This window comes from Callorhinus ursinus, unplaced genomic scaffold, assembly GCF_003265705.2.
Source record: "Callorhinus ursinus isolate GAN/ISIS: 27379988/994484 unplaced genomic scaffold, GSC_fseal_2.0 scaffold79, whole genome shotgun sequence".
NCBI lineage: Eukaryota > Metazoa > Chordata > Mammalia > Carnivora > Otariidae > Callorhinus > Callorhinus ursinus.
Window position 1 is genome coordinate 1039964 of NW_027397141.1, and position 18367 is coordinate 1058330.

At 43.2% G+C, this 18367-nt stretch overlaps 1 protein-coding gene across 4 annotated transcripts in view; it reads left to right on the forward strand.

Moving 5' to 3' along the window:
- Positions 1-18367, forward strand: part of MYO16 (myosin XVI) — a 593786-nt gene that overhangs the window by 424324 nt on the left and 151095 nt on the right. For all 4 annotated transcript variants that reach the window (XM_073887420.1, XM_073887418.1, XM_073887419.1 and 1 more), the window contains exon 24: positions 14278-14353. In XM_073887420.1, the coding sequence (XP_073743521.1) occupies positions 14278-14353 (76 nt within the window). The remainder of the gene's footprint in view (positions 1-14277; positions 14354-18367) is intronic.

An 18367-nucleotide genomic window follows, 5' to 3' on the forward strand; every position in this document is an offset into this window, starting at 1 on the left:
GGGTTGGCTCCTTCAGCGGAGTCTGAGAGAACTCTGTTCCAAGGTTCTCCCTGGCTTCTGGTGGTTGCCAGCCATCAACATCGCTTGGCTTGTAGACACAATTCCCGATCTCTGCCTCTGTCTTCACAGCTCTCTGTCCCCTCCTCTTTTCTGAAGGTATCGGGCATTGAATTTAGGGCCCACCCTATCCACCCTGACCTCATCTTATATAGTGACATCTTTGAAAGATCTTATTTCCAAATAAGGTCACATTCTGTGGCTCTGAGTGGACATGAAATTTGAGGGTACACTACTGAACCCACCACAGGGTGGTAGGTCACAATACCGTATTTCGCTTTCCATTTCGAGGACCACGTATTTCCCCATCTCCACCATAGTATGTGTGAAATTCTTCAAGAGCTTGTTGTCTGTAGTCACAGGATCCGTGTATTATGATAGAGAACCTCTGCAGGGCCCATGGGGACTCCATCACCAGGACGTTGAGGACACTGACCCCTCAGTTTCCACATCCATAAAGTTTGCAGTTCAGGAGAATATAATTGTGAACCTCATAAACTTGTTCTGAGGGTCACGTATTGGGCAAGAAATCAAGGCATGTATGATTCTTTTGAGATGTTCCATCAAATATGAGTCATATTTCCCCCAACAATAGCTGAAGGTCTCTCCATGAAGAAGTACCACTGTATTTGGCAGGATTTTGAACTCATCAATAACAAGTTTTGAGGACTAGAAAATATTTCGGGGATCATCTATCAACTGGCTATATTTTCAGGCGAGAATATTAGGGGCCCAACTGACTTGCTCAAATTAAGTTAGTGATAGAGTGTCCCTCATTAGTTAAAAAATAGGTTTGTTAATTTTTATATCTTATTAATGTGCTCAGTGCCTGAAGGAAAGCTTTGTAAGTTATGTTAGAATGTTTATTTTTATTTCTCATAGCATAATTAATATCACTTCAGCAGGTGATAGGGAAAACATAACCACCAAAGTTGTAGTATTTTCTTCCTATCATGCTTGAAAAACTTCAGCAGAAATAGAGATATTTTTTCTATCTGTGAAAATTGTAATAGAAGAGAAAACATTTAGATAATGTTTTAACTTACTTAATGTTTTTCACTGCATATACAGGTTGTTTTCATGTTAAGTAGCTCTACCTAGATCTAAGAGAATTTTTGTAAAAATTATGTTCTTTACCATTTTGCTTTTTGACTAATATTTTAATGGAGCAAAGAGGTGTGTGAAATTTTAGTGCACATTTTAGAAGATCCTTTCCATTATTGTTTGCCTGAAGGAAATGAAAGCATTCTCTGCAATTTCTATACTATATATTCTGAGATGTAATTTTCTGACAGTTTGAAAATGCAGAGTGCCTTTATATAATCCGCTTGTAGATGTGTCTTTCTGTGGGTGGATTTTGATTGTTTTCATCAGGATTCCTTTTTCCGTTCCCGCAGAGCATGTTGTAATCCCAGACAGGCCTTGATCATTAGTGTGCATGTCGCTGATTTCCACAGACCTTTATGAGAACCATGTTACTAAAACATTGCTGATAGAAATCATGTAGGGGAAGAATGATGTTGCTGATTTGCGGCCAGTCTGTGAAACATCTGATTTTTTTTTTCCTTCTCCTTGAATAAGATCTGCCCCTGTCACTGGATAAATTAAGTCTGAAATTTATCCGTTAAGGTGGCTGTTACTCAGATCTGAGAAGTAGAGATACTGCAGTAGATTCTAGATGACATACTGATGACAACAAGCCTCTTTGCCCCTCAGATGTATTTACATTACACATACGCAGGGGTAATGGTGGCCTGTTCAATTTCCCAAATCCACCTGCACCAGGAACGCCTTCTGTAGCTTGTCAACTGGCCTTCACCCTGGAGATCTGTGGGAGACACGATGTGCCCAAGAAGACTCGGAAAATGAACCTTTAAAATCAAAAGAAAAAGGAGATGAACTAATCAATAGGGAGCCTTCCATTTATTTCTCTTTTCTCCAGGCAGAATCCCCAGATGTAACAATGAAATCTGTCTGGTCTAAGCCAAATGGATACTATTAAAAGTTATTTGACAAAGATATCTTGACCCACACAAAGTGAGCTTAATTTACATCTGTATTTGCTCACCTCTTGGGCAGACTCCTGGAAAAATAAAAATTAAGTCCACAAGGCCCCCGGTGCTCCGTTGCTCTTATCAATTTTGCCTCTGGTGTAAATTTCTCTAGGAGACCTGATAAATGTTTCCTTATCCAGGGTTTCATTTGGAAGAGAAAATGCAGGCTCTCATTCAGGGAATCTTACTGTTTCTTTGGGGATTTAATAGGTTCTGTTATCTTCATGGACCGACAGAAAGTTGTAAATAAGGAACTTTAGGTTTCCTAGAATATTGACATCTTATTGTTAGTTGATTGTTTTTTTTTTTCCTTAAAAGGAACCAATGAGACATATTCATTAATTTCAGATATGGAAATTTCAAGGCAATGTCTACATTCAGATGCTAGATAAGGACCCTTAACCGTAATACTGTGTGCTCCTAACTTTCTTTGTTTATTAGTATTTATAACATAAAGTGAATGAGAATGAAAGCAAGCAATACTGTTAGATAGAATCACTTAATGGAAAAGTAAAAAGTAGAAGGCTCTACCTATAAATATTGATGGCTATAGAGAGATCAGTTTACCACTACACATGAAATTGAGACTCTTTTTAGCAAACCTCAGATAGAAAGCTGAAACCACGCATGAAAATTTATCAGACCCATTTGTATTTGCCTGAAAACAATCTTTCATTTCTTTTCCTAAAATCCAATCTTTACATACATTCCGATGTGATGCCTTATATTCAAGAGGATAGTCCAAAGTTTTTGAGTTTTTATCACCTGGTAATCCCGGTGATATGATCTCTAGAGATCATATTTTGCATCACGTGAAAGGGATTATGAATTCGACTAATAAGTGAATTTACTTCCCTTCCATAAATATCAGTGTTTCCCAGGAGAGTATTTTATGTCTCCTGCTAGGACTTTATATACCCTCAAGATTCCCTTTTCTGCATGACATGAGTCCCGAAACTCCAGTCTATTTGCCTGTGGGCTTCACGCCTGCATATGTGCTTGTTAAGATCTCTCCTTGGCTGGCATCTTCAGCTCAGCAGATCCAGAAGCGAACTGCACTCAATTCCCAAACCACCTCCCACGCTCTCTCTCTCTCTCCCTCTCAACTCACTTCAAAAAAGTAAAGCAGTGAAACTGATTTCCCGTATTTGTCCCACTTTTCAATTCATGGTAAAATCAGAAACCCAGTTAATTGCCAAATACCAGCCCCCCTCTCCCCTCCTTACTCCTGAATCCGAATGCTCCCTTCCTGCCCCGGGACCCTAGTTCACGGCCCCTCACTCGCGGCTCCTGACGCCGGCTGGCCGAAGAGGCTCTAGTTACCAGTTAAGGAATGAATGAGCGGTTTTACTTAAAAGTGTATGAACTGTCTCTGCTCCGTTGATCTTTTCGTTTCTCCGGTAACTGCTCAAAGTTACAGGCGATTAACCTTATTGCACTTGTTAGTTACGGACAGGCTCGCAGCCGTGGTGGCTCCTGTCCTTATCAGCTGCTCATAAACCGCTCTTTTAACCAATTTTGCCACCAACCTCTGTCTCCCCGGTAGAAGAATAAACGTCCCTTTCCCTTCTAAAGACCAGATCTTCCAGATCATTTTCACACTCTTGTTCTTCATGTACCTGGGAGTTGAACAAGCAACTCGGGGGATGTAATCAGATTCAATTTTATTTTTGGCTCACACTGCTTTTTAAAATATGTTCAGCAGAGACAGTCCTTTCCTTGGAACCAGATAAAAATCCAGGCAGCTCCAGTGATATTTCTGGTCTCTGTCCAGTAATAGGACGTCCTTCATTTGCTTTCATTGGCACTCACAGACTCAGTTCCGTAACGAAGAACTTCTAGTCCTTGTTAATAATCGTCATTACAAACTTAACTGAAAGGCGAGGCCCCTCCTGCTTCCACCGCAGAGGATGCTGTCTGTTCAGTGGCCTCAGCAGTCCTGCTTTCTCTCTTTTCTTGAGCTGCGTGGTCTCACGGCATCTCAGCGGTTTCCCACAAACAATGCCTTTCAGCGTTTAGGGCTCGCTCTGCCAGGCTGCTCTCGTGTGTCCCCGAGACACTCTGCCCCTGCCGGGGTGGTGCGGACCCTCCGGGCTGGCTGCCCCCCATGGCCCTGGTTGCTGGGGTTCATCACACAGACTCTCTGTGCTGGGCTCTGTTCCTGCCACAGTCCCTGCTCCCGTCCTGTCGGCCAGGATGTCACCGAACTCGGGCTTGGGGACCACATAAGGGAACTTCACCATGGCCTTTGTATGTCATCAAAAACCTTATATGCCCTGTGCCCTCCACTTTCAGGAGCTGACAAGGAGAGTCCAACCCACTGCAGCACTATTCCTGTGCCCCCATCCCCCCCTCGCCTGCCTGCTTCGGATTTTGTGCTTCTCGGTGGAGTTAAACACCGGCTTGCAATGTCTCCCTAAGTGGTGGGGCAGTGTCAGCCTATGAGAGGGGTCCCATGAAGCCCCCTCCCAGTTAGCTTAGGAGACAGTAGGGAGAAGTTGTGGAAAAGGATTTATGGCCATATTTGCATGCTTTATAAAGCAACTGCTGTGTCCTCGAACTAAGTACGAGAGCAATAGACCCATAGAGGTAGACATGGATATAGGAATCAATTACAGTAGATAGATAAAGTAAACACACACACACACACTTCAAATACCCGTGCTGCAGAAACTCAGGAAAGCTCTCCCTGCTATCATCTGGGAGATCCTAAAATGCCTGAATTGTCAATGAAGGTAGCTTCCTTACAGAAACTCTAACTTTTAGCACTTCATCTGTATGGAAATACAAATTTCCATATTAGAAAGACATTGTTTGTGTGATAATATAGTTAACAATTCGGTTTATCCTCAACTTACTGCCGTATGAGGTAGAACGTGCGTGCTGTTGAAAACCCCCTCGTCCTAACGCAGTGTCTGTAGCGCGGACGGACTCTAGATAAGCTCCGTAAGAGTGAGAACAAAGGGAAATTAAGGCACTTGCAGTCTAAGGAGTGAATCTCTGAGTGAGGCCATAAAAGGCCTCCCCGCCCCCCCAGGGGGGGAGATTGCACTGTGGTTTGGCACCCAGGTCCTTCTCCGGTTCCGCCCGGACTAAGATCGAGAGTTGTCACATTGGTGTTTCCAGCCTACACTGCGGTGCCCTGCTTGTTCTCATGCCTTTCTCCTCTAGCCCGTGAGGCTCTGCCTCCCTGCCCGTGTGCCGAGACCCATTCTGCTCACTCCACGTGAGTCGTTTTGTGGGCCTGGATGAGCTCTCCTATCACACTTGCTCTTTCTAGAATGATGGGTTCTCGTCGCTTTGTCTGCTGCCCTCCATCAGCCCCTTCCGGCCCCGCGTCACTCTCTTTGCTTTCTTTCCTCTTCGCCTTCAAGAGCTTCCTTCTCTTTCTTCAGGTGTTTTGCACAGTGATGAGCACGGTGTCTCTCCCTGTCCTTTCCTGAGCTGCAAGCAGGTGGGAGCATCTGAGCCGTCAGCACTGAGACAGCAGTAGACAAAGCAAGCCACTGGGAATGCTGGAGGTCAGTCAGGATGCAGTCTGGAAAGAAAGCTGTGCCAGATTCTCAAGGAGGGGGAAGGAGTACAGCGATGGGTTCCACAGGAGACGCTGAGGAGACAGACAGGAGACATTGAGGTGACCCAGAGATGTGTCCCAGTGGACGCACTCACCTCCTCGGAGGCTGGAGAAAAGAAGGGAACAGGAGGTAGCTCTGGGGTGAGAATGGAACCCATGTGTTGGGGAGGAAAAGAGTCTCCAAGGGTCCTACCCTCCAGTCTTCTGCCCGTGGTCCCTGCCACAGCCCCGCTGGAGGGCTGTGTCTGAGCGCCGCCGGGCAGACAAGGGGCAGTGTGTAGATGGGACGGGACATTACTAAGCACAATGTGCGGCCGGGCGTTATTTTTTTAAAAGGGCGTGTTTAGACAAGGATGGATTTGATAGATGATACATAGGTTAATATTGGCTATCTCTGAGAAAAGGAGTAATTTTTACTTTATTATTTTTATTGTTTTCCCAATTTTATAAATACACATGTATTGTATTTTGTAAGGTGTCTGTAAAATATAAAAGATTATAAAAAGACTTGCCCTAGCTATTTTCCTTGATTTTTTTTTCCCGGATGTAGTCTTTGAACCCTGACAGTGTCCTCAAAACGATGGTGATATTTAGTAACCTTGGCTACTAGCTACATCAGAGGTAGTTCGAAAGTCTAAGTGGATGATATCCACCCGTGCCCGTTTACCATGTTCGTACATAGCCTGCTCCCGTTCCCTTAAAATAATGTTCTGTATTGCGGGCTGTGCTGGCAAAGTCACCAGACTTTAGTGGGAACTGACCTCAGGGCACTTAACCTTGAATAAACAAGAAACCGACTTCCAGAGAAGCTGATGATGTCATGCCCACAGCTAATGGTCACAGTCCACGTCCCGTAAGTGGGTTTTCGGTTGGCGGGTGGACACTAGAATCAGAAGTCTTTGTTATAGCCCTGGGTGCATTTCCCTTCTGCCGCAGCACACTTTTATTCATTTTCTGTCCCCAGACTGCCAGCGCTGTTTATGGCTTATGCAGGGTACCCCAGCAAGCAGAGGTGTTAAAAAAGTACCGGGTTCTCTTGCCACTGTCTCAGGTAAAAATATTTGAAAACCCTTTCTGAACAGCTTTTTAGAAATGCTGACTCTCCTAAGGAAAAAGTTGGCAATGAGTATAATTATAGTGTCGTCTCATCTTCAACTTATCAGCGATTTTTAGCTATGCCAGTATCGCCTCCCATCATGACACTACATCAAACATTCCTCGGCAAACCCCGTGGCTGGGCTCCGTTGCTCGCCGCCAGCATCCCAGGGGAGGACGGAGTTCACAGAGCAGCCTGCGCTGCTGGTACCTGGAGCCGCGCTTCTCATCCTTGCATGTGCACCAGGATCAACTGGGGAGCGAGTTAGAGATGCAGGTTCCTTGGTTCCACTCCCATAAATGATGATTAAAGAGGGCCGGGGAAGTCCAAAGTGTGTGCATGTGTATTAAGCCCCAGAGAATCCTCTCCTGTAGGTAATCTGTGAAGCCTGTTTTCAGAAACACTGAAGGTATTAAGGTATTAGCACCCAGTAGGCACTCAGGTGAGCACACATTTCACAGCCTTGCCTGGCCCGGCACCTGCAGGGGGAGCTGCACTGCAGGTGTAAAGAGCACACAGAGCCCAGCTCGGCGACCTCAATGTATCTTTTGATTGTGTGTACTGCGGTCTCGGAGTGTTAACAGCAAGGACTTGCGGGAAAACAGCACACCCGCCCCCCATCCCTGGTTCACCTGCCCTCCTGCTCCTCCTTGGACCCCCAGGCTGAAGCATTTGCATGAATCTATGAATCTTGCTGACTGCTGAAACACAAGCAAAATGCTGTTTCCTTTGGAGTCTTTTCATTGAACAGACTCATTCCAAATGAATCTTTGAATACGTAGATGGCTTCCTTAAACACTGGTATTGGGCTGTATGCATATAAATGTCTCCATTACATGCATGAAGGACGTTGCCACTTAACACATGAATCCTATCTTCTAGTCCTTAGGAGGCAAAAAAAAATAAAGCCTGAGGTCCAGTTATGTAAAGACGGGCCTTTCACCCCCAAATACTAAACCAGCAAGGACAGGCAAGGCAGGGCAGCGAGAGAGCTGACCTGAGTGATGGAGAAAGGCCTCCCCGCTTCCCGCCGCTCCGACAGCACCCTTCCGTCAGTCCCTCCTCCTCGGGGGCGTGGCTGACAGGACGGACCTGGCTCTGTTCCCCGGAGGGCACAGACTCACAAAGCCATGCGCGATTTCTAGGGTACATTGAGTCTCTCCTAGGCTGTTTCCGTTCCATAGAAAGTTCTGTGTGCGTTCCACTAGGCTTTGAGGCTCACCTCCCTTTGAATGCCCGAGAACCAGGGGCGTTGGTCCCACTGAGTTTTGCAGCTTCTGTAGTTTCTCTTCTACGCGGCCGTTGCGCCCTCTGCCTCCTAGAGGCCGTTGCTGTCGGCGAGGTCCAGATGGCAAGGAGGCCCAGGTGGAGATGGCAGCGAGCTTCAGGTGGCTTTCCCCTCCTGGGACACTCGCTCTGTTTGGAAGCAGTTCCTTTGGAGTGTGACATGGGATTCTGACAGCTACAGGACCGGCGGCCCTGTTGGCAGCCTCAAAAGCGAGGACCTAGAGGCCGTGGTGAGTCCTCACATCAGCGCTCTAACAAAGTTCCGGAACAGGTCGGAGAAGAAGGCGGAGGCGAGCACTAGAAGCGGGTATGGGGCGTTGACGAGGAAAGCAGGTAGGGTGCAGAGCCGAGTGCTCACCACCTTGTTCACTGATGTTCCGAATCCCCTCGAGAGAGGCAGACAGGCCGAGGTGGAGAGAGAGAGGCTGACGTGACCTCCCCTGTCCTGGAGACGAGAAGGCACAGTATCTCGACGGGTTTACCGCCAGGCGCCGCGGCTGGTTGAAGCTGGAGCTCAGGAGGTGTCCGGCCCTGCCTGAGCGCCGGGCCTGCAGAGCAGACTGGGCCCTGGCAGCGGGAGGGTCTGGGAAGTTCGCTGGACGGGAAGGCGAGATGGACGCCAAGGGAGGCACTGGGCCACCGAGTGGCGGGAAGTGAGGAGGAAGGCAGAGTGGGAACGTGCCCCGTGTGGAAGGAGCCTGTGCACGTTGTTCTGTAGGTGAAGATTTATCAGAGATCCGACGGGAGTGCTTGTTGACTTCGTGCTTTCCCATTCCGTCTTTTCCTCGAAATTAACTTCACGTTCTTGTGTTCTTTTTGGATAAAAAAGTAAACGTGTGTTATTTTAGTCTAGATTATATTTTTTAGCTGGGGCCACCTTGTTTTCTATCATTTTTTTTTTAAAGCAAAACCAAACACAACCTCTTAGTTACACTTATTAAAATAGTTTTCCTCTTAGGGCGTGCAATTTTGAAATGGATAGGCCTATTTCAGATTTCTGTGCTAAGTTTCTGAATTTGTATTGTACCCCCACCTCCCCGCTCCAGCAGAGGATGTCAGAGGAGGCCTAGTGGGGGGCTGGGACTTTGGCCACCCCCCCAGAGGTAACCTGGCTACAGTCCCCCTCTTCCCACACCCCCTCAGTGGCAGCCGTGTGGTAAGCCATGAAGACGCATGCCAGCCCCTTCCACCTGCTCACCCCACAGCCTGGAAGATGTGACGGGGGGTGCAGGAGACCAGAACACCTCTCTGCCCAGCAATGACGAGAGTGCCCTCTTCTCTGTCAGAGGTGGTGAGTGGGGGAGCCTGGCTTCTCCCACGTGGCAGCAATGAGGCCGTGCCTCCCTTGTCCTGCCAGGTGGCATCAGAGGAAGCCAGCTGAAACAGAAGTTTATGCTGGAGACGTTGACACCCTGCTCTGGACACGCGACAGGACACCTATAGCGATCTCTGCAAGGATAGAGTAGAACTCCACAACACCGCTAACCAGCAGGACCTACTCACTAGAACACTTAAACCAATGAAAGTAGAGTATGCAGGCTTCTTGAGTCCCAGCAGAACATGTATCAGGAAAGACCACGTGCTGGACCATAAATCAAAACTAAAGAAGTTCAGAAAGATTGGAATTCTATAGGGTGGGTTTACCTCCCACAATGCAACCAAACTAAAAATCAATACCGGAAAGAGAGCAGGCGGTTTTCCAAATACTTGGAAACTAAACAGTGCCCTTCTGTGTATTCCATGGATCAAAAAGGAAGTCTCAAGGTAATTAAAAAGATATGTTGACTCAAATGAAAATGAAAATAGTACATGTTGAATTTGTTAGACACATCTAAAACAGTGCGGAGAGGAAAACGTACATCACTAAGGGCACACGTTAGAAAAGAGGAAGGTCTCAGTCGACAATCTACACACCTACCTCAAGAACCTGGAAAAAGGAGGGCAAAATAAAACCAAAGCAAGCAAACAGAAGGCAGCAACAAGAACAGAAATCAATAAAATTGAAAAAAGTAGAGAAAATCAGTGAAACAAAGGCCTGGTTATTTGAAGATAACCAGAAAATGTCAAACCTGTAGAAAGAATGACAAAGAAGAGAAAAGACACAAACTGCAGTCTATCAGGAATAAAACAGAGTTTCACCGCAGACCGTGCAGACACCAAAAAGATGGCGGGGGATACAATGATCAGCTGTCCCAAACAACAGCGGAAATGAAATGGACCAGCTCCTCAAAAAACACAAACCACCTCAATTTACCCAATGAAATACATCACTCAATATCTCTATAACCATCAAGGAAATGAACTTAAAATTTAAATCTCCCCAAAAGGAAAGTTCCAGTCCCCAGTGGTTTCACTGGAGAATTCTACCAAATGTTTAAAAGAAAATTAACATTAAACTTACAAAATTTTATCTAGAAAATGGAAGGGAGCATGCTTCTCAACTCATTTTATGAAGCTAGTATTACCCAGTATGAAAACCAGACACAGTACACACACACACACACACACACACACAGAACTGAAGATCAGTATCCCTCATGAATGAAGATGCAAGAAGACTTTTATTTTTAGCAACTATAATTTCACAATATGTAAAAGGAATTATCCACCATGGATAATTTGGTTTTTTTTTTCTGGAAATGCAAAGCTGGTACAATAATTTGAAAAACAGTCAAGATTCATCTACCATGTTAACAAGCTAAACAAGAAAAAAAATTGCATGATCATATCAATTGATGCAGAGAAAGCATTTGATAAATTCAACATTCATTCATGATAAAAACACTCAGAAAAATAGGGTTAAAGGAGACATCCTCAATGTGATAAAGAGCATCTACAGAAATCCTACAGTTAACATAATATTTAATGGTGAAAGACTGAGTGTTTTGCTCCTAAGATCGGAAAGAAGGCAAGGATGTCTGTTCTCACCATTGTTATTAAACATAATGCTGGAAGTTCTAGCAAGTACCGTAAGATAAGAAATGAAATAAAAGGCAGATATATTGGAAAGGAAGAAATAAATCAGTCCTTTTGTAGATGGTGTGATTTTCTATGTGTAAAATCCCAAGGAATTTACTAAAAAAGAAAGGAAAAAGGAAAAAAAAGCCTCACAGAACTAATAAGTGAGTTCAGCAAGGTTACAGGATATAACATAAATGTAAAATAATCAACTGTATTTCTATATACTGGTAAAGGGCACCAAAATTAAAAATATAATAACATGTACAATCGCTCCTAAAAAATGCGGATGGGTATAAATCTAACAAACCATGTGGAGGATCTATATGCTGAAACCCGCAAAGCCATGAGGAAAGCAAGCAAAGAGCTGCATAGGAGACATGTCATGTTCATGGGTTAGAACACAGCATGGTCAATAGTCTCGCTGACAGTCAGCATTGTAATACTTCTCCCCAAAATGCCACTCAGGTTTAATGCAATTCCTATCAAAATCATAGCAAAAATTTGTTTAGATATAGAGCTATTGATAGACAACATTGCTCTAAAATTTATATGGAATAGTGAATAAATTAGAATAGTTAAAACAATTTTTTTAGAGATTTATTTATTTTGGGGGGGGTATGAGGGCAGAGGGAAACAGAGAATCTCAAGCAGACTCCCCGCTGAGCACAGAGCCCGACACAGGGCTTGATCTCACGACCCTGAGATCATGACCTGAGCCAAAACCAAGAGTCAAACACTTAACTGACTGAGCCACCCAGGGGCCCAAAACAGTTTTTATAAAGAATAATGTGGGAAGAATTCATCCATTTAATTTAATGTCTTCTTATAAAGCTTCAGTAATCAAGACAGAGGTGAGGGGATAGACACGTAGATCCATGGAACAGAGTAAAGAGGCCAGAAGCAGACTCTTCCCAATTGGTTCAAGTGATTTCAGGGAGGTGAGTGTGTCCATACTTAGTGGCATGTGGGATCTGTGCGCTCAGGTGAATGTCCTGCATCTTCATTGAATTAATGTCAATACTCTGGTTGTGGTCGTTCTGCAGGACATTACCATTGGAGGGAACTGGGTAAAGGGCCCACAGGATGCTATGTTATTTCTTACAACTGCAAGTGAATCTGCAATGATCTCAAAATCAAAAGCTTAATTCAGAAATTTTTTTTAAGATTTTATTTTTTTTTTTTGACAGAGAGAGAGACAGGAGAGAGGGAACACAAGCAGGGGGAGAGGGAGAGGGAGAAGCAGGCTTCCCGCTGAGCAGGGAGCCCGATGTGGGACTCGATCCCAGGACCCTGGGACCATGACCAGAGCCGAAGCCAGATGCCCAATGACTGAGCCACCCGGGCGCCCCCATTCAGAAATATTTTAAGGTGGTGGTAGCAGGTTATATATAGACGTAATAAATGGACATGAGTGGATATCATTTATTTAGATTCTCAAATTGCCTTTGACAAGGCCAATGTTAAACTTCATCGGCTTGAAGAAATTGTCATGGTTAAAAGACCAAATTTGGAATCAGATTCTATTTTATCTTTAAAATGAAAAAATAATTAAAAACCCTCACATAGGTGTTTGGTATGTGTGTGTATTTCTCAGCTCCACCCACTGAAAACTATAAACATTGACTGGCCCACCAATAATGTGCTGCTGTGTACCTTTTAGGGTCTGGTGGGGAGGCGTCTCTCATTTTGATTTTCCCTTCAAGTATGCAAGGACTTCTTGAGGAAATACTTCATTCCAGATTTGGGGCCAGGAAAAAAAAATTCTTTGGAACCATGTGTTAACTTTCCACTAATGCCAATTTTGTGTAACACATTCTCAGTCATTTGCATTATTATATTATGATACAATCACCAACTGTTGTGGGCAGTGTCTAAAACTTGTGTTGAGCTATGAACTCAAATCCTGTCAATACTGTGGTCATCCCTATCTTACGAGTAAGGTCAGAAGCTCTCAGACTCGGAGTGCCCTTCAGACAATAGTCTTAACACATGAGAGAGCGCTATCGTGGTTTGCCCATTATCACAGAAATAATTAAGCTCGCATGCTTCAAGATTTGTTAACTTGATAAAGTAGAAACGTGTGCTAAACGTCGTGCTTCCTACAAGCATCAAACTGCCCTAGTTGAGCATTTGCCCTTGGATGTGTGTGCGAGATGCTGGTTCCTAGGTGACTTGACCAGCAGGATTCTCCCACGAGGAAGTTCTGGACTTGAGTTTCAGTGGGAGACCTTTAGCTTTTTCTCCATGTCGCCCAGTACAGGTGCCATTCATGAGAACTTTCCAAAGCATGATCCAAAAAGCACAAGATCCAAAGCATGATCTTGTGATAATGAAAGACTCATCAGCACAAGCTTTAATGAAATGGATGGCACAATGTTTCGTGGTGTTTGGTCATAATATATCAAAATCTTTTTGTTCATTTCACCAAATATTTATCAAATGTGCCCAATGGACAGGCGTTCTGCTAGTTGCTGCAGGGAGAAGGAGTTGAACAATTTGTAGTCACTGCGCTCAAGGTATGGCAGGAATTTTACTGTGGGATTAGGAATGGCCATTACAAAATGAGGCCATAATAGAGGCAAAGACAGACTAGGAATGTTTTTAGAGAAATTCAGGTAGTCCAATATGCGTGTGTGTGTGTGGTGTCTGTGTCTATGTTTTTAACTCAGAATCATGTTTTCTTCATTTTCCCCCAATATTTTATTTTAAGTACTCTCTGCACCCAGCATGGGGCTCAAACTCACAACCGCGAGATCAAGAGTCTCGTGCTCTACCGACTGAGCCAGCCAAGCACCCCATGTTTTCTTCGTTTTAAAGACGAACTGTTTAAATGATCCAAAAGGACTCTTTCAATAAAGAGACCATTGAATTTCTTCAACTGAAATCACGCCTTCTTCCCTAGACATGATGGAATCCTCCTACCTGGTTTAGTGAGTTTTCTGGGCAGGCGAGGGTCCTCGAGAATAAAGGGGGGCTGCATGAATGTGAATCACCACCATTTTCTCTTAAACTCACAAGCAGAGGGGGACTTGGAAAATTAGAACAGGAGACATGTCCCTTGTTTGATGTGCAGAACGGGAGCACCTGGATGGGAGCTTTGAACTTGGGTGTAACGTGAACTCGAAGACATGAAACGCCTCTCTGGTGAATAATTGAAAACTTCCTCTGAATCAGATTATTCTTTAAAAGAAATAATTTTTGTGGTCATGTTTAAACATTAGTAACCGTGCCATTTTCTTTTATTATAGGTAATGTATGAAATTGTTGGAGCAATTGAAAAAAATAAAGACACCCTCTCACAGAATCTTCTATTTGTAATGAAAAGTAAGTTTTTTCCCCTATGGTTAAAATGCCACACATGCCTTCTTTCTCCATCTCTGAACACTGTCCTCTGTAATATGCCACCGGCGACAGGGGGATTGAAATATCTTTTACATTCTAAAGCCCGGAATAATAAAGAATGGATCTTGCCACACTGTACATTGGCTACAATTTAATTTGGAGTCTAGTAGAAACCATAATTTAACTAAGCTTTTAGCAGATAGAAATATAAAATACCTTTACCACTCTAGTAGTATTAACATAAAAAAGCTCCTTTGTGAAGACTAATAAAGATTAATACAGCTTCCAAAATTATTTAGGCCACAGCAGGGTGAATTTCATTACTGAAGATGAAGTCTGGAGCACACCTAAGGGTGGTATTTTATTCTTACGTACTTTCCGTTATAAAGAATTAATGCCCACGAAGTAGAGGGAGTGAACAAATTTATATATACACACACACATGCATATATGTATATATCAATGTATAGGCTCCATCTACTTAGTGAATCTTAGCCCTTTATGTACATGTATCTATTTCTATACAACATGTAACTAACTATATACTACACTTAGATATGGTGCATTTCTATGTATCAAAATGTGTACTTCTGCCTACTCTAGTCATTATTTTTTCTTTTAATTTTTAAAATTTTTTATTGTTATGTTAATCACCATACATGACATCATTAGTTCTTGATGTACTGTTCCATGATTCATTGTTTGTGCATAACACCCAGTGCTCCATGCAGAATGTGCCCTCTTTAATACCCATCACCAGGCTAACCCATCCCCCCACCCTCCTCCCCTCTAGGACCCTCAGTTTGTTTTTCAGAGTCCATCCTCTCTCATGGTTCGTCTCCCCCTCCGTCTAGTCATTATTTCTTGATAGCAATTCTGTAGACCTTGGTTCTCATTTTCCTAACAACCTTAAAGTGAATTAAAATGTATCATCTTTTGTGCTTTAAGTTGCTTGGCATGAGCTGAGTCATTTATCTTTCCTGGAAAAAAGAAGCCTATGATAGCTTTTCATGAGATAGTTGGATGCCTCCGAGCTGGAAATAAGACATCCATATCACCGCTGGCTTGAGGAACGTATTTACCTTGAATCAAGCAGCGCAGATGCGATAGATTATTTTTCATTGGGAATTACTCGGCTCGTCTCTCAGAACTTATGGTGATTGAGTTCTCTTAAAACTGAGACTGGTGGGGGGAGCATGGGATTGGAATAATATCATGTAGAAGAAAAGAACTGAAATAATTGACCCTATTGATTATCATTGGAAATATCTTCCTTCTAGTTTTCAATTATTTGACCTTCCATTTATAATGTACTGCCATCTAAGTCATACCTTTTTTGAAGATCTAATATATAGCCTGGTTTTGAAGATGATGCAACGGCTTTTTCTTTATTTTTTATTTCAGGTGATAGAATATATATTTAGAAAGAGAATGTAATGGCTAATGATATTGTGATCCTTCTTATCTTAACAGAGTCCCTATATTTTAAAGTCATTCTTTTGTGTACACTTGCTTTTAAATTCCAGGAGAACACAACTGAGTCTTGTTTCATTCTAAATACTTTTGGCGTCTGAGCAGGTGGACAAATTTACAATGCATTCGTATATGTTTATACAGGAAGTAGCAGGTGTTTTCTATAAAGGACGAGATAATAAACACTTCAGGCTTTGCAAGCCATAAGGTCTCTGTGGCAACTTCTCAACTCTGCTGTTATAATGAGAGAGCAGGTGTAGACAATACAGATGGACATGTCTGTGTTCCAATAAAACTTTATGTACAGAAATAGGCAGTGGGTCAGATTTGACCCACAGGCCACAGTTGCTAACCCATTCTGTCATATAGGAAAAAGATGCATGGTTGTGATATTATTTTATGAATTTGTGAAATGTTTTGATGCTGTAAATAGTTGTTAAAGGCTAGTGTAATTCGTATCATATGACCTCACTGATATGAGGAATTCTTAATCTCAGGAAACAAACTGAGGGTTGCTGGAGTGGTGGGGGGTGGGAGGGATGGGGTGGCTGGGGGATGGACATTGGGGAGGGTATGTGCTGTGGTGAGCGCTGTGAATTGTGTTAAGACTGATGAATCACAGACCTGTACCTCTGAAACAAAGAATACATTATATGTTAAAAAAAAAAAAAAGGAAGATAGCAGGAAGGGAAGAATGAAGGGGGGGATATCAGAGGGGGAGATGAACCATGAGAGACGATGGACTCTGAGAAACAAACTGAAGGTTCTAGAGGGGAGGGGGTGGGGGGAAGGGCTAGCGTGGTGATGGGTATTAAAGAGGGCACGTTCTGCGTGGAGCACTGGGTGTTATACGCAAACAATGAATCATGGAACACTACATCAAAAACTAATGATGTAATGTATGGTGATTACCGTAACAATAAAAAAGCTAGTGTAATTTATAGATAATATTTTTTTTAATTTTTGAATACCTTACTAGGTACTTTGTTTATAGTATCTAATTGAATCTTCATATTATCAAAAAACTCCCAGTTGAGGAAGGTGGTAGGGTCTGTTATGGGATCTGAACAAACATCCCTTTGTCCATGAGACACCTTTCCAAGTGGAGGCAGGTAGCTTGGAGACTCAGCTCATGCAGAAATGCAGTGCGTGCTCTCATCTGTGCCTGAGATGTGAAATAAAGTCTCCTTGGCTCAGAAACAGGCAACAGAGTCAAAATCTGGAGTATTAAGTCTGCTTAGAAAAATAAAAAAATTTAAGATTTACTGTCAATAATGTTAACAGCTCTTGAGTCTATTGTCTCCAAGTGCCTCTGCATACCTGCTCGTAAACTGTGCACCTAAGTTAGCTTATCCTGATGTACTGGCAGGAAGACACTCCATGCAATGTTTACAGACCCCCTGCGGGGGATGCTTCCCATTTCAACATAAACATTAACTGTTTATGTTGAAATGATTTCAAGTTTAAAGTTACAAAATTAGTACCAAGAACTCCCATATGCCCTTTTCCAGATTCATTTTCCTCATTTCCCTTCTTTTACTCTGGCTTCTCCCTCCCACTCACCCTGTCTTCCACTCCCCAGCATCCTTCCCTTTGTGTGCCCGTGGGCACGTGCATGTTCATGCATGTGTGCACATACGTGTATATGTGTGTGTGTGCATGTGCGTGCATGCGTGCGTGTGTGTGTATGACATATATTTTCTGAACTATTTGAGAGCAAGTCACAGGCATCTTTGGTATACATCCTAAGCTAAAGGACATTATCTTACAGAACATCAGCCAACTGTCAGAGTATTAAACATTGATGCGGCGCTAACATCTAGACCCGAGTTCTGCCCCTTTGCCTCTCACTCTTGCCATGTCTTTCATAATGATTTCCCCCCAATTCAGGGCCGGTCGCTGCATTTAGTTGCCATTTCTCTTCAGTCTTCTTTAATTTAGGACATTTTCTCTGCTTATCTTTTTCTTTCATGACTGACATTTTAAACTTAAAGGCCAGTTATTTTGAAGACTGTCCCTCAATCTGGATTTATTTGCTGTTTGCTCACATTGGCGTCCACACACTGCTTCTTGGCGGGAATCCCACAGAGGAGCTGGAGGGTCCTCACCCATCCCGTTCAGAGGATGTACTGACTGTTTGAAACACCATTGGTGACATAGCCTCGTTAAGGTGACCCCCGTCAGGCTTCTGTAATGGAAAGCTGCTATTTTCCTCTGTCATTGATAAGTAGCCTGTAAGGAAGATGAGGCAAGTAAATATTCTCTTCCACGTCAGACTTTAACCTGCTGGCTTGCGTACATGAATGATTCTTGCCTGAATCAACAATTTCTCTGACGGTTGCAAAATTGTGATTTTCTACCCCCCATTTTTCCATCAATTGTGACATTCAATTGTAAGAACTCCCCTTTCTCATTAATTAACTAATTAAATTATTATCAGTATGGGCTCATAGATCCCTATTTTATCGAATGAATCACAAGCTATTACTATCATTATTTTTTAAATTTTTTATTGTTATGTTA